General features: G+C 41.6%; 1 protein-coding gene across 2 annotated transcripts in view; it reads right to left on the reverse strand.

Moving 5' to 3' along the window:
• The window catches only part of col19a1 (collagen type XIX alpha 1 chain), a 197324-nt gene that overhangs the window by 51980 nt on the left and 129073 nt on the right, over nucleotides 1–16271 (reverse strand). For both annotated transcript variants that reach the window (XM_015944438.3, XM_070542381.1), the window contains exons 19-26: nucleotides 11836–11874; nucleotides 11681–11716; nucleotides 9819–9854; nucleotides 6941–6985; nucleotides 6400–6453; nucleotides 5876–5929; nucleotides 3462–3542; nucleotides 1259–1300 (exon numbers count right to left, since the gene is read on the reverse strand). In XM_015944438.3, the coding sequence (XP_015799924.3) occupies nucleotides 1259–1300; nucleotides 3462–3542; nucleotides 5876–5929; nucleotides 6400–6453; nucleotides 6941–6985; nucleotides 9819–9854; nucleotides 11681–11716; nucleotides 11836–11874 (387 nt within the window). The remainder of the gene's footprint in view (nucleotides 1–1258; nucleotides 1301–3461; nucleotides 3543–5875; nucleotides 5930–6399; nucleotides 6454–6940; nucleotides 6986–9818; nucleotides 9855–11680; nucleotides 11717–11835; nucleotides 11875–16271) is intronic.

Genomic DNA, 16271 nt, shown 5'->3' on the forward strand with positions numbered 1-16271 from the left:
TCCAATCTAGTTTCAGATCATGTCACAACACTGAATTGGGTCTTCTGAAGGTCCAAAATGTGCAGTGGATGAGAGGTATCCAGTTTTGCTGGTCATGCTGGAACTTTTATTTTCTTTCACTGCGGTTGATCACAAGATACTCGTCTCACGCCTTTAAGTCTGTTGGTCTCTGAAGTCCAGTTTGCTTCATATTTGTCAGATAGGACCTTTTCAGTGATAGTCTGTGATGTCTCCTCCCCACGGGCTCCACTTTCCAGTGGTGTTCCCCAGGGATCAATTCTCGGCCCACTGCTCTTCTCCTTGTATATGCTGCTACTTGGGAAAATCATAGCAAGATATAGTCTCCACTTCCATTGTTATGCGGATGATGTGCAAACATATCTACCAGTTGGCACTAACATTACATTAACTTCACTATTAAACTACCTCAATGACCTCCAGCAATGGCTTTCTGACAACTTCCTGCTTTTAAACGAAGACAAAATTGACTGCATAGTGTTCATACCTCCAAACCATCTGCACGCCACCCTATATCTGCACACCTGACCTTGACCCAATGGCCTCAAAATGCAAGCAACAAGTCAGAAACCTTGGTGTGATAAGTGATAACAGACTCAGTTTTGACAAACAGATTAATGCAGTGGTTAATGAAAGCTTCTGCCAACTTCTTACAACTTATTTCTAAGTTTATGAGAAGGAAATCATAAAAATAGTCCAAAAATGTATTTGAACCAACTATATCTTTAACACTTCTGCCATGGCAGTCACTTTGTTTTGCATTTTGCATGTTTAATTTATTTATGAGATAAAAAGGATACAGCCATGCTATACCGTAACTTCTTCTAAATCTGTGTGAATTTACATAAAAATGATTATATGTTTATTCTTTTCTTTTATAAATAAAAACTTAAAGGAATAGACAAAGAGCACAGAGACATAAAATAAATCTGGCCATAGAAACTGTGTAAGAAAAACTGATAACACGGACAGTTGCGATTCTGAAACAGTCTGTGTGTTATTTGTGGTTGAAAAAACACTATTTAGCTAATTCAAATAAATATTATCGGAAATTATAAACTTATATGGTGAAAGTTTTTACCTTTAAATGCAGCAGGCAAAATAACTGCCAAGGTTATTTTGTAGTAGTGACGGTGTGATGGCTGTTCTAGTGTTAGGTTAAACTGTCATCAAATGTATAGGGTTACTCTCGAGTCAAATCCTCTAAAAATGTTTATTTCACCACCTCAGCAGATCTTACCTTCGGCCCACGAGACCCTCTAATCAGAGAAGACCCGTCACTCTGCAAAACAACAGGAAAAATACAGCAAAATTCTCATTTTTCTCAGTAATCCTGTGGACAATTAATTTCTCTATTTCTCATTCAAACAGATCTTCAATTAAATCAGGACTCTTAGAATTGTACAAGCTCGTCAAAAGTATAACATGAACGGTCAGAGATTCATTAAGAGTTTGCGTTCAGAGGCAATGCACCGAGGCTCAGTGATAATGCTACAACACTGAGAACAAAACGATGATTGGAACCGAGGCCAGTGTAAGCATTATTTACTGTGCCATCCAGATGAGACATTGATTTCTGTGGTCAGCATGTATTAGTGTGACAAGTCCTACATTGCACAATGTAAATTAGGTTTTTGCTGAAGTTGGATTTGGACTAACACAGCAATTCTACGGTAGAAGAGGAGAAAATGTGCTCTCAAACATCAAACCCAAAAAGTTCGGGGAGTTCAATACTCTTACAGTCGAGTGCAGCTTAATGATGGAAAGTTAGTTTACAAAAGAAAACACGTTTTGTTAAATACAACACATCTCCACTGGTCTGAAACAGAGCATGTTATTTTATGAGAAAAAGAGTGATTGCAAATCTATTTTAATAATACAACAAAAGAAGCAGGGAGCACAATAACTGTTATTTATCTGAAGGCGAAACGTAATTGGTTGTCTGAACTTCTGCAGTGGCTTGGCTCATCGAAGATGCTCAGAGAATTAGTTATTTTTACTGACTTCTGTTTTCCTGCAAAGCCGACAGTCAAAGGTGAGTCAAGCTATTTCTCTTTGCTGAGCTTCTGACCTACAACACGTAAGGTCAGCAAATAACCGTAAACTCACAAACAAACAAACCTCTTGTCTAATTCCCAATTATCCCAGAGCCGGAGAGGGTTAAAGAGGTTTAAATATTTCAGCAATCTTTCCCTTATTACACTGCTCAATGTGTTGCTCGCTCTATTAGCGGGTTCACAGTAAGAGCTTAATGTTCGGCTCGGTGTTTCACACACAAACAAACACGGTGGTTTAAAAAGCTTTGGCTATGATTGAGGAGCACAAGTGCTATCAACCAGGGCTGAGCCACTTCTGTATGCAAAGCCATTTCTATTACCGAGTACGCTCAAACAGCTATAAGCTCCGTAATGGGAGGATAGGTGATTACACAGCTGGAGTTTTCCAGGGATGGACTGCTTAATGACCTCGCATTTCCCTAATGTCAGTGGTGTACTGTCCGTCAGGTCTGTTGGAGCAAATCCTGGTGAGCTGTTGCATTAGTGGCCAGGCGGCAGTTCACACTGGCCCTATGCTACTGGACCTTTGAGACAGAATCCATTTTTCATGCTCTGGAAGACTACATGTACCCCAATCCATGGATTAACCCGCTAATCCAGACTTCCGGTACAGATGAAACTCAAAAAATACAAATATGGTGCAAAAGTCCATTTAGCTTTGACTGAGAGACCATCTAAAGGCTCAGAAACCCTTTGCAGGTGTTCCGGATTAATTAGCTGATTAGAATGTGACACTTTACGCCTAGAATATTTAACCTTTTCACAATATTGTAAAATGTCTGAGAATTTGAATTTGGGGTTATCATAAGCTTTAGGCCATAATAATCATAACGATAACAAATAAAGGCTTGACATATCTGGCTTTACACGGAACAAGTGTATCTTATATATTAGTTTCACCTTTTAAGTGAAATTACGGAAAAAATATAACTTTTGCACAATATTCAAATTTATTTGAATTTCACTTGTAGTGTCCAGCTTCTTGGGGGCAACAGATGCTTGAGAAGGGGGAGTGGGCATCCCGCAATCCACCCTTACCACTTTGTTCCCACCAGAGTGGGGAGAGCAAAAGGGGTGGAGCTATGTGGCCCAAATCCTTGATGTCCACCAGAATCAGGGCTGGAACTGAGAAGCTGAAGCAGGGAAAAGCAATAGTCCCCCTAGTGGCTGGTTCTGGTCAAAGCTTTAAGTTTTGTCTCCTCCATGTAAATAAATGGGACATTTTCCATACTAAATAATAAAAATACAGATCAGATGATGTTTTTCCCAGAAGAAGTTGTGACGTCATAAGGAAGTAAATAAGTGTGATCTTGCTGCAAATCAATTACATTAAAAGGAAATCTGAATTTATTTTATTTGGCCATTCAAACTCAAAATGATACCCACCATAGATCCACCACCGGGGTCTCCAGGCTCGCCCTTAGGACCAGGAGGCCCCTGGGGCCCCATCAGTCCACCATTATCCCCCTACAGACAGAAAGATGGATGCTTATTTTTAAACAACCTCATCAATCTGTCACATTAGCAACATGACACAAAAAGCTAAACAAGGAGGAGGAATTAATAATTTAGAAGAATGAAAAAAGATGCAAAGCGTTAAAGTGGGCATGTTCTTGTTATTTCAATACATTTTCTGTGGTTTCACATTCTCTGTGGAAAACAGCTCTGGCGCTCCTGTTTCAGGAAGAAGAACTTAGCTACAGGAGTGGGGGTTGGCAGGATTATGAGTCTGAATCATTATTATTAATGATTTCCAAACATCTCACCACTAATTGGCTAAAAGCAGCGCCAGTCTTCCACTACTTCTGTTTGCTCTGCGACGTTGATGTTTTATCTCCACAAAACACAAGCTTGACGGAGTTCACCATATTGTGGAGATGTTAATGCTAACGGTTAGCATCAGAACAGACTTCTGCAGTCGTGAGTCAAGTTGGGTGAATCTTTCAATGCTAATTTACAGTGTGATGTAGATCTGTGACTTTTTCTGACCCGAGGGTTGTTCCAGTCAGCGGCTAATGCAGGCGGCAGGGGCAGAAGACAATTATCACATTCAGCCTTCATGTGAAACTCAGAGTGACCAATTGTATTTCAGAGAGAACAAGTCTTACCCCTACTTCACTACTTCACAGCGAAGCAGAACGGTTTACTCGCGACTTTGGCTGCGGGCCAGCACACACCGGGAGTATCTCAGTTGCAGAGATGAAAAACACACCACAGCACTTCTGGAACGATGCTGGGAGTAAGTAAGCCGTTAGGTCACTTGCGCAATCTACATAGATATGAAATTGCATCGCTAATCTTTTATTTTGAAAATTCCTGGGGGTTTGACACTAAAACCGTATGTGATTCCCTGCTTAGCCCCGTGTTAACTGCTGAAATAGCTGTTTCCCAGATGCGGCTTGCAGCAAAAATAGAAAAAAGAATCCTATCTTTAGTGGCGCGGCATGCTACTTCTGGGACGCCCCTGAAAATGTCCACGTCACAACTGGTTTGAATCACCCCCATAGACCAGTAGCACTCACTCCTCGTCCTGGTCTGGATAGCCGGTATCCAGCAAACGACCAGGCAGGGGTGGACTGGCCTATTTGGCATTCTGGCGCTGTCCCGATGGGCTGCTTAGCCAAGTGGGCTGCTTGCCCAGCTTGGGCCGACACTACTCCACAGTTGGTGATCTGCAGAACATTAGCTACATGGTAACCCAAAGCTAAACGAGTTTTCCAGGCGTTTTAGCAAGAAAAGCGCAGTAGAGCGATGACGTAGGAGTCGTTTTACCGATGCAGCTAATGTCCCGCTGATCTCCGCTCGTGGAGAATGAGCTGATCTGGAAGGCCAGGGCTCCCGGTCGCAGCGGTCTGGCCCTGCTTGTAATTTAACTGTCCCAGTCTAACTTAGATCTCACATTCGGCCTAGAGACGAGTCTGCTGGCGGCAACACCCCCCACCCCCACCGCTCTCCCAATGGGTAGGGCCGACGATTTGTAAAAATGCCAGGGCCGAATTTTGGTCCCAATCCACCCCGTTACCAGGTGATTAACGGGTTTCTGAAGAACTTGATGAGCTGCACAGGTGATTCACCCACTGAATCAGGTGTGTTGGAGCAGAGACACAAACAAGGAAAACATGGCAGATACGGGCTCTCCAGGACCACTAGACTGTAATAGAGTCTAATTTGAAGCTGCTGATGCTTCTATTGTGAAGTTGGGGTTATACGTTACTTAGTGAGCTTCCCTTGAAAAAAAAAACAGATATTTGACAATTCTGTTTTATCCTACATCGTAATTTTTAAACTTCATATGATGTTATTTACAATTTTCCATCGTTTCTTTGATTTTGCTCAGAATTCTCTTTTCATGTCCTCTTGATCCAGTAATTACAGCGGTCCCTTTCTGAGCTACAACAACACTGGTAACATAGAATTTCATGGAATGAAACATTTTATAAATTGCACACGAAAAAAAATCATCACTAAGGAGGACAAACATTCAAACATTTTTGGATAATTTTTTGTTACAACCTGGTCACACGAGTATTCGGGAAGCTTTGACAAGAAAATAAATTTCACACTTTCTCTCTTTGCCTTCTTTCTTCCCACTTTTCAAAGCCCTTCTGGAAAAAATTTGCTTGCAAATAACTGAAGAATCCATCAGGAGAACCTAGAGTTACAACATAACTGTGGATGGCATTCGGGGTGAGTTATCTGAAATGTGCCTTTGCAAGTTGTCTGGCATGTTCAACCTGTGATAAAAGATCTTGGGCTCACATTTGTCTTTGAGGTGAGAACTTGATTTGATGTTTACCTACCTTTTCTCCTTTCAGGCCATCTCTCCCAGGTGCCCCTGGCTTCCCTAGTAAGCCCTGTAAATAGTGGTGAATAGAGACACATCTATCAGCGAGCCTTCAACTGCACACACACACTTATCTCCTCCTCCTCCTCACTGCTTCAGCGAGCTGCTGTGCTCCAGCAAAACTTCCCTTAGCCAGGATTTATGAAATGCCTCTTTTTCCCTCCCTGCTTTTGAATAAAGACAGATGCTCATTACCGCAGCAGGTGCAGAGAACAGATTGGGCTGCTGCCTGCGTTGCTGGCATAAAGCGCATAGATTTGCCTCTTTCCACCAGTTAATTCTTAAATTTGATTACTGATCGCCTCTGTAAAAATTCTGCATGGTTTTTCCCCCCGTGTCTTTGCCTGTTGAGATGTATCTGTTTATCTGCCTCTTCGTTTTGGCAGTTAGAAGGGTAGAGGATACGGCAAGGTGAAAGAGGGGGGGGGGGGGAAGAAGGGCTTGACGTGAAGCGCTGGTGTTAAACGTGGGAGTACTTACAGGCTCGCCTGGGAGTCCCGGGAGTCCGATGAGTCCAGGCTGGCCTTGTTTCCCCTGGCGGAACATAAAGGAAAAATACTTTAGGCTATGTTTTTCCCTTGTTTGGTGACAGAATCATCTGGGGGTGAGTTTTATGGCTCAGCCTGCAAAAGCTATCGACAATTCTCAGCCTATTTTAAAATGGCAGAGTAGTTTAGTCTCTTTTTTTTCTTCAGTCAAGAGCAACAATTTCATATGCACATTTTAAACGCCATTGCTCATTATGTATTAAATACTATAGTGTCTGTATTCTTTATGCATCAGGTTTTTGCATAAATATTCCCAATCTTGCAATAGAAGTGACGTTTTATAAAACAAAAGACTTCACGACATAGTTTTTTTTCCCATGCATTTTGTTAAATAGCCATTGTATTTCCACACAAAAGCATCATCTCATCATAAAACCAGCCAGTTATAGTCAATGCACACCTATACATTTAAAAGCATGCACTCATTTCGCAACAACAGGTGTGTACAGCAGTCTTGAGTAACAAAGGCTTACCTCCAGTCCTTGATCTCCCTTTAGTCCCGGAGGCCCTACGCTTCCCTGTTGCATCATTTCAAAGCATGAATGAGAGGCATAAGGGAGGCAGGAAAGATGGAAAAGAAAAACATGTTGGGTTCTGTGTTCTGTCATAGATGCTGCAAGAAAGGTTCAGTTCATATGTGAGTTGTTTTTTATTTGAAAATAGAAAAAACATTCTCATCTTATCTTACAATAAGTACAAATTTCCAGCAAAAATTACTTTGATCAATTATTGTTCATTTCTAAACTGGTATAACTAGGGACGGGTACCGAATTCTGTACTTTTTAAGGCACCGACCGAATTCCACAGTACCGACAGTACCGATTCACATAATATGAAACCGTGCCTTTTTTCGGTACCCATGCCGCACACCGGCACAAGAGCGTGATGTCGTCAGTCACTGTGGGTGAGCTGTAAACAAAGCAGCATGGCAGAGAGGAAGCGTTCTGAAGTTTGGGCCCACTTCCCTAAATAGGATGGGTAACTGAGTGATGATGAAACCAGCAACAACAATCTAGGTGAGGCATCATCAGCTTAATCTGCTCCGGTAGGTAAATAAAATGTTTAAGGTAACGTTAGCTTGATATGTTAGCTTACGTTCAGCTAATGGTACTTTCGCTTTCTCCTTGGAACTCTGAAAATCTGACTAGAAGAAAGCGAACATGCTCTAAAGTTTGGCTTCACTTCACTAAATGCGATGGGCTGTTGGGTGATGATGAAACCAGCGACAACGATCTGAGTATGAGGCATCTTAACCTGCTCCAGCAGCAAAATAACCTGTTTTAAGATAACATTAGCTCGATAGTTTAGTTTTTGTTTACACAGCTAATGGTGCGTTCGCTTTCTCCTCGGAAATTCCAACTTCCGAGTAGGAAAAATAAACAGTTTGAAAATGAACGACAAAAGGAATGAAGATACACAGTAAATTTAGTTTAGTTCACATCAAAGATGTTTGCTCCAGTTTAATTTGCAGTTCATAAAACTACAAGGACCCACCATCACACAGTTTGTCCAGAGGAGAAAGGAGAGGAAAAGGAGTACATGGAGCTGGTTTAGTTTGTGGAACACCACGATATTATAATACAAACTGTTGTATGTTATCGAAGTTTGTTTTAGTTTAATTTGTAGTTTATAATACACAGTCTCCTCATTATAGTTTTTGCAGAGGGCATAGAAGAGGAATAGGAGTACACGGAGCTGAGATTGTTTTTGCACCATTGGCTAATATATGAGATAGACTCGTTACATGCAAAGCCAGAATTTGTTATAGTTGTGATGATTATGACTTACAGCTTATGAAAACCTTAAATTGAAATATCTTGGTTCAGTTTTCCAGACTCAAAGTGTCACACTCTAATCAGCTAATGAATCCAAAACACCTGCAAAGGGTTCCTGAGCCTTTAGATAGTCTCTCAGTCTAAGTTGAATTACTGAAACAACTAGACTTTTGCATCTTATTTTAATTTTTCGACGGAGCTTGGATTTGTTTACCATGTTTAGGTATGCTCTAGTTCTGACCTGTAAACACTTAACTGGTGATTGGGAGCGCCGGGACATTTTCCGGAGGCCTGACAGCTGAAGTGGCCTGATTATTACCATAAGTACCACCATGCTTGAAGATTACACGTTGGCTAATTAACCTGCTTACACCCCACCCCCACTCATAAATTTGCTGATGACAATTGGAGCTGCTAAACCCCCACCCCCTTGCTCGAACGGGAAAAGCGGCAGCAACACACTAGTCTGCTCTGAGTGGACACAAAATTCTTGGATTTTTGTTCCAGTCTGCCCCTGCTACCATCCCTGTGGCTCTTACCACTGAAGAGAAACCCGGGAACCACCACGGAAAAGTCAATTTACCAAGTGTTGATTGCCCAGTTGTCCTAAACCTCACTAACTTTGCCCTGTCTGTTTCAGACCAGTCCCAGCACTCTCGACCTTTGGTTCCATTGAGGGGTTCGGGATGAGTTGCAGCGGGTCGCTGTGGGTGGTATGGACTGGTATGGGTCACCAGTTGGTCTCTCACCTGGTTTCACCTGGATCCACTGATTTCCCTCTTTCCTATTCACTCTCTCTCTTTCTTAACCTTTTTTCTTTTAAATTGCAATTGCTTATTCTTGCTCATTTTGAATATATTTTTAAACATTTTCAAAATGCTTTTTTTTTCTTCTATTTTTACAATTTTTATATTTTTTGTTTTTGTTTTTGTGAAGCGCCTCGTGATTTTTATCTGGAGAGGCACTATAGAAATGATTTTTTCTTCTTCTTCTTCACCTGGGCAGGTGAAGTTAAACATAAATGCATACCGTTGCATCATACCAGTGTGGTGAAGAACGTTTGTAGTTCTGAAGCCTACTAAACTTTGCTACTACTTGTTGGCATCTTGTTACGTCCGTGTATAAATAATGATACACACAACAGCAGCATGGTGGTTATTTTGCTGGTTGCAAACTTGTGTTTTTCTGCTTGTTTGACACCGGCCACACCAATTTATTGCTCTATGGACCTTCAAACTAAAGCGGGCCTACGAATGGTGCGGCCTGGGTTGGTTGTATGACCCGTTTTTTGCAACAGAAACAGCCTTCCGATTGGATTCAACCCATCCTGGACCCTTCAATGGAGCCGAGGCTTTGAGGACGGCCACCCTCCAAAAGGCCCGCTGCATGTTCCATGCATATGTAAAAAAAATATATATAACCTTTTAATTCTTCACTTGGATATTGTGACTGTCTTGCCCCCATCAGGGCACGGATACTCAGACAGTTGTTTTAGGACATAAAATAATTTGGAGCATTTTTTTTCTTTGCTTGTGGATATTGGTGTTAAAAATTGCAGAGGCCCTCAACTAGTCACCTTGAAGCCTTGACGTCCTTGAGGTCCTTGGTCGCCCTGCAAATGAAAAACAGGAGAGCACACGCGGTCAACATCAGCATAAAGGAAATAGTCACAAAAGCCATTCATCTTGCTGACTAAGGCAAGGTTAAAGGGGGAAAAATCACTAGACTTTATGGAGCTGGCCTTTCTGCCTCGTGAAGGGCATGAACGGTGTATTTACTCAGTTTATTTACTTATTTATTATGAGTCAGACATTTATTCTCAGAACACAGAATCCTACAATACCACTGAAAATCTTTTCTTTGCAGACTGAACAAACTAAGCTGTTTCTGAAGAATGAATTCAAGTAGTTGGAGATGCTGATAGGCTTTACAATTATCGGTTAATGTTCTCCTTCCGGTTGTACTTATTTATACTTTACCCTTTTTTAAATCTCATTAAAGAATCGTGGGTCGTCTAACTAACTGGAAGCCAACAACACCTTTCTGGTCCCACATTCCACAGGAGAACTTCTGACCTCCTGTCTTCATGCTCGAACATTTCTATGATGCCTAATTTGGTCCAAAGAACACCGCGGTGGAAGGCTTAACTGTTGTGTTTGATCAGCCATCTGAACTCCGTTTGGATGTCTGTCTGGCTCATGTGTCCACATGTTTTGTGTCCAATCTTTAGCCCATCTAGCTTATTTGTTTTCCACCTGCCCCGTGCCATTTTTGTTTTGCAGCTGGCCGTCTGGTCTTCTTGCCCTTTTACCCAACTCCTGTTTGTCTTATTTTCCTCACTGCAGGCCTCTGTGTTTTGACCACTGATCTAAAATAAAATGTTTTTCATTTTCATTCCGTCTTTGGTAGGGTGCATTCTGGGTCACTTTTTATACTAAAATTGCACACAGCTGGAAAATAAAATACCGTCCAACGTTAAACCTTTTTTCTGCATCGGACTAAATTTATGCGCAAAGGTTTAACTTTCGTTTATCTCTTACTTTCTAGATTCATTATTCACCATTTCATATTAGAAATGTTTTTCTACTAAATATTAACTTTACTCATATTATTAATACATTTGCAGTGGTCTCTGAATGAACGCCTTTTAAGTCGTTCTCTGGAGAAAAAAGCTCAGATGATCTTGTTTGAGGACGTAAGAGTTAGCTGAAGAAGAGGGGAGCAGAAGACGATTTGGAGTCTTATTTCCTGATATTCAGGCATCTTGCCTTTGATTGGATAACGGAAATGTAACTTTGGACCATTGACATTTTAGCTTCTCCAATAACACAAGCCTGAAGGAGTTCTGCCGTGTTCAGGAGTTGCTAATGCTAATGCTTGGCTTCTACTAGCCAAGTCGTTCTCTATTGTTTCCTGGACGCTAAACCAACAACAGCCTTCCCCGTCATGAGTCAAGATGAGTGAGTCTGTGAATGTTAAGTGACAGCATGACGTACATTTGTCAGGTTTTTTTTAATTGAGCGTTTTTCCATCTATTTTCCATCAAAAACTAATGCAGGAAATTGGGGTAGAAGACTATTTTCAAATTCAGCCTGTACATGAAACTCAGCGTGACCAATAATTTTAAAAAATAACAAGTAAAAAATATTTTTTTCAGTTTTCAAAGCCTGTTCAATACTCCCTGGTCAAGTGTTTTATTTTATTTTCATCTAAACCTTCAGTGCACTGAGCACACAAATGATATAAACCTCTCCATCTGAACACCAGGTGATTCATTATTTCAAAATCAAATACCATTGAAGTTTTTGTCAGCATGACAAAAGAAATGGGAAACATTATTCACACTGTGGGGTTTGAGAAAGTGTCCAAAAAAATAAAATTTGGTCTCTAAAAAGTATTTATCTTTTCTTCAGTAGATATTTTCAAGGGGATAGTTACCTTCTCTCCCTTTTCAGCCTTCTGGCTCGTGCCATCCTTAATGAAAACAGAACAAGAGGAAACAAACCACATTTTATGTGACTGAAATACACATTTCATTGCAGTTAGAACAAAGAAAGCAAGTACAACACCATGTTTGACAAACAGATGCTTACTGTTTCAGAGAGCTGTCTTAATCCATGAGCTGTCATCACCTAGAAGTAATAAAAGAGACACACTGCTCTGTTCATATTACACAATTGCTGCCAGTAAACATAAAGATGGTGGAAATAAACTGGATTACTGCAAGATTTGTAGCCAAACATAATATGTGGTGAGAATTTTTTTTCTCCTTCATGTTTTTTGCAAATTCAGTGTGACAGCATATACTGTAATACTGCTTGTAAATGTGGGAGTCTTTGTCCATTCGTCCATTTTCATCCAGAAAATCCAGACTTCCCTCTCCCCAGCCACTTGGGCCAGCTCCTCTGGGGGAATCCCATGGTGATCCCTGGCCAGTTGAGAAACATAGTCCCTCCAACGTGCTCTGGGGTTTCCTGTAGGTCTTCTCCCAGTTGGACGTGCCCGGAAAACCTCACCAGGATATGGTCCTGCTCATTGGAGGAGTTCAAGTATCTCAGGGTCTTGTTCAGGAGTGACAGAAAGATGGAGCACAAGATCGATAGGCAGATTGGTGCTGCATCTGCAGTGATGAGGGCATTGTAATGGTCTGTCATGGTGAAGAGATTAATATCCCAACCCTCACCCACGGTCACGAGCTTTGGGGAGTGACCAAAAGTATGAGATTGAGGATACAAGTGGCCAAAAGTAGTTTTCTCCACAGGGTGGCTGAGTTCTCCCTTAGAGATAGGGTGAGAAGCTCAGTCATCGGGAAGGAGCTCGGAGCAGATCCACAGCTTCTCCACATCAAGAGGAACCAGTTGAGGTGGCTTGGGCATCTAGTTAGGATGCTTCCTAGATGCATCCCTTGTGAGGTTGTCCAGGCATGTCCAACCAGGAGGAGACCTAAAGGAAGACCCAGGACATGCTGGGGTGACTATGTTTCTCGGCTAACCAGAGAACGTCTCAGGATTTCCCTGGAAGAGCTGGCCCAAGTGGCTGGGGAGAGGGAAGTCTGTGCCTCTCTGCTCAGGCTGCTGCCTAAGACCCCCAGAGAAGCAGAAGAAAATGGGTGGATTCTGCAAAGATGTTTTTTTCTATGACAACACATTTTTAAAAGCTATTTTTTTCCCATTCATTTAAAACCTTACCCTGCAAACAGTTAACGTCGCATGGACGTGCATATCATGTCTATATTGAGTCCGTCGGTCCAGGCCACATTGGGATAATTTCTAAACCCAACTATCTCAATTGCTATTTTTTATTCAGACCATTTTGATTTTATATGTTTCCAAGAAAAATATAAATAATTTCAGAGATACCATACTTTTATGATGTTTGGTATTACGGACAATCTAGTCAGATTTTTAATCTGAAGAGTCTTTCCTGGTTGAATAACGATTAAATACAATTAAAATACAATTAAAAGGATACAAATGTAGATGTATTCTTGGTATTAGAATTTTTAGCATTGCTACTGGCCACATCCTGTGATAATATAGCAAATAACATATGTTTTTAAGGTGTTTATTGTTTACCTGTCCCAGTCCCCCCAGGTACAGCATGTGTGTGAGCCTTTCTGTATTATTTATTTATTTATTTATTTATTTATTTTTATTACAGGCTCTGTGAATTTGACATGAAACCCTTTCTCTATATTGACAGTGGTCAGAGTGAGCAGGATGCTGAATCCCACTGGTATAGCTGCATAATCAGTCAAGCTTCACCTGCTGCGACAAAACAAAGTGGCTGCTTTTGTCCTCAGATAGAAATAACAAAGTTTTATTTCCATCAGTGTTTAATCCTTTTTTAAACAGTTTTCCTCAAGAGCTGTAAAATACAGAACAGAACACAAGTTGGCATAACAGATTTGGTTTTACAGATAATAAAACTCTGCTGTAAAGCAAAGGAGCGATAAACTCAGGATGGTCTCGGATCTAGAACCAATGCTTTTTATTCCTTTTAAGGGCATTGGTTGACATCCTGACTGCTGCCTCTTGTCACTAATAAACGGAAGCACATGGAGGCTTATGAATGGAGGGTAATGATCTGAACCTCTGCCTCTGCTGTGTGAGGGAAATCAATGCTTAACTGCCAAAATTATCTGCCAAGGGAAGGAAGAGAGCACAGACAGAGACCGGTACCAAATATTCAGACTCATTCATCAAACGACCAATGTTTTTCCCTATGCTGGTGCTCTGTGGATGCAGCGCGTCTCCTGGTTCATCAACAGATCAACACCTCACAAATGAACCAAAAACACGTCTGAGAATGATATTTAGGGAAATCTAACTGCAATGTTTTAACCAGCCATTCAAATCACCTTTCTGGTTTTTTCTAATGAGAGAACTTTTTGTTGCATTGACCGAAACCAGGGGAGAGAGGGAAGGATATTTGTTCAATCTATAATTAAGCTGTCTAATTTCCATTTGAATCGCTCGCTAACAAGCGATGAAAATGAGAATGCGGGTGAGAGCCATCAAAACTTTGTTTTCAAGCTCTTGTCTGAGGCCTTCGGAGGTTCTAAAGGAAGCAGGTCTTCAGAACAAAACCCATTAGCGCAGTCGTCTAAATGTCAAAGCCCTTGCGTTGAGAAAGAAAAACTCCAAAATCATGTTTTCATTTGACACTTATATTCTTTAATTTTCCGTTGCACGTCTTTGGAGTCATTGGGTCCATTTCCACTATCGGAGCCCTCAGGGTGTTGTACCGGACGTTTGTGGAATGCACATGTGTCCAATGCAACGAGCTGGGCCGGTTCAAGGACCAATCCAGCACCTAAACTGGGGTATGTACTCAGGGATTTTGCTGTAACTCCTATAATGGAAACGCAGCTACTGCTACTAGGAGTGGGCCATGTTCAGTTCAATTCAATTCAGTTCAATTCAATTCAATTCAATTCAATTCAAGTTTATTTATATAGTGACAAATCACGACAAGAGTCGTCTCAAGGCACTTCACATTTTAAACATTCCAATACAGGTCAGTTCATTAAGCCAATCAGAAAAAGTTTCTTATATAAGGAACCCAGCAAATTGCATCGAGTCACTGACTAGTGTCAGTGACTTTACAGCAATCCTCATACTAAGCAAGCATTTAACAACAGTGGAGAGGAAAACTCCCTTTTAACAGGAAGAAACCTCCAGAGGATCCTGGCTCAGTATAAGCAGCCATCCACCACAACTCACTGGGGATCGAGAAGACAGATCAGACACACACACACACACACACACACACCAACACCAGCCCACCCACACACACACACAACATATATACCAAGTAGTGTTTCTATGGTTACATTGTGATTTTTTGGTAAATATTCTATTAGGTGAGAGATAAACTTTATTGCATTTATCCTAGTGAATCTATAATTAAACTAGTAAACTAGTAGTAGCACATTCAATGTCAAGAAATATCAGCCTTTTCACAATAATATCGGTATATTTTTTTTTTTGCCCGGTAAAACAAACAAACCGTGATTTACTACGTTACGTCAACACATCCTTACTCTCACGAGGGTCAAGCGGCACAAAGTTATTAAAGTTGTTAAGGCAAACATGGCTGGAGTGTTTTGCTCATATGAGCAACTAAAGAGTCATGGTAGTTCTGAGGTGTTTTGGGTCCTGCAGACCCCCCGACCTGTCCCCTGGTCACGGCGGTGGGCTCAGCCTACAGCTCGCCCCACACGAAAGCAAACAGCTGAGCTAACAGTCAGTCGCGGCCATATGCTCAGCAGATTCCTCGCTGTGTGCGCCTAATTTTCACTGAGTTTGCTGCCTCACAAGACACTGAAGTGAAAATCAAGCCAGTCTGATGATGTTGACAAGGTGTTGCCGCCATCGTTGTTTGGAGGTTAGGAAGGTATGGGTATGGTCGTGACTGCAAAGAAGGACCAGGCAAGGAGTTTATGGCATACCCATACTTTCATAATCTTCAAACGACGGTGGCGGCAATGCCTCACCAACAAAACAAGTTTTCGACGCCTGAAGTGTTGAAAAATGACGATGGTGACCAAGCGTTTGTTTCCGACTCGTTGGGAGCCCCAGTGCGTTGGGAGGCGACGCGATGTGCCAGAGCATCGTTTTCCAACTGCTGTGGTAAAACAGAGATTTCACTGAATTGTGACCTTTACCCTCTCTCTATTTAACCTTCCCCTTCCCCTCACCCCCATCCTAATCTTAACCCTCTTGCGCATGCAAAACTTTGTTTCTAGTTGTAATGTCCCTCTCCAACACAGTTAACGGGAAGTTTAGAATGAGAAACATGGCTGGAGTGTTGGGACTCCCAAAGCGTCAGAAACAAATGATTGGTCACCCATCATCATTTTTCGACGCTTCAGGTGTGAGAATGTGTTGTGGAATCATGTGAGGGTGTAGCGTGAAGTACGCACACAGGGACTTTCTATCCCCCGGGAAGCAAAAATATCAAACCAGTTTGATTTTCACCTCAGCACCTCTTGAGGCAGAAAACTAAGTGAAATTTAGGCGCACAC

The sequence above is a fragment of the Nothobranchius furzeri genome, chromosome 12 (genome assembly GCF_043380555.1).
Source record: "Nothobranchius furzeri strain GRZ-AD chromosome 12, NfurGRZ-RIMD1, whole genome shotgun sequence".
NCBI classification, from domain to species: Eukaryota; Metazoa; Chordata; class Actinopteri; order Cyprinodontiformes; family Nothobranchiidae; genus Nothobranchius; species Nothobranchius furzeri.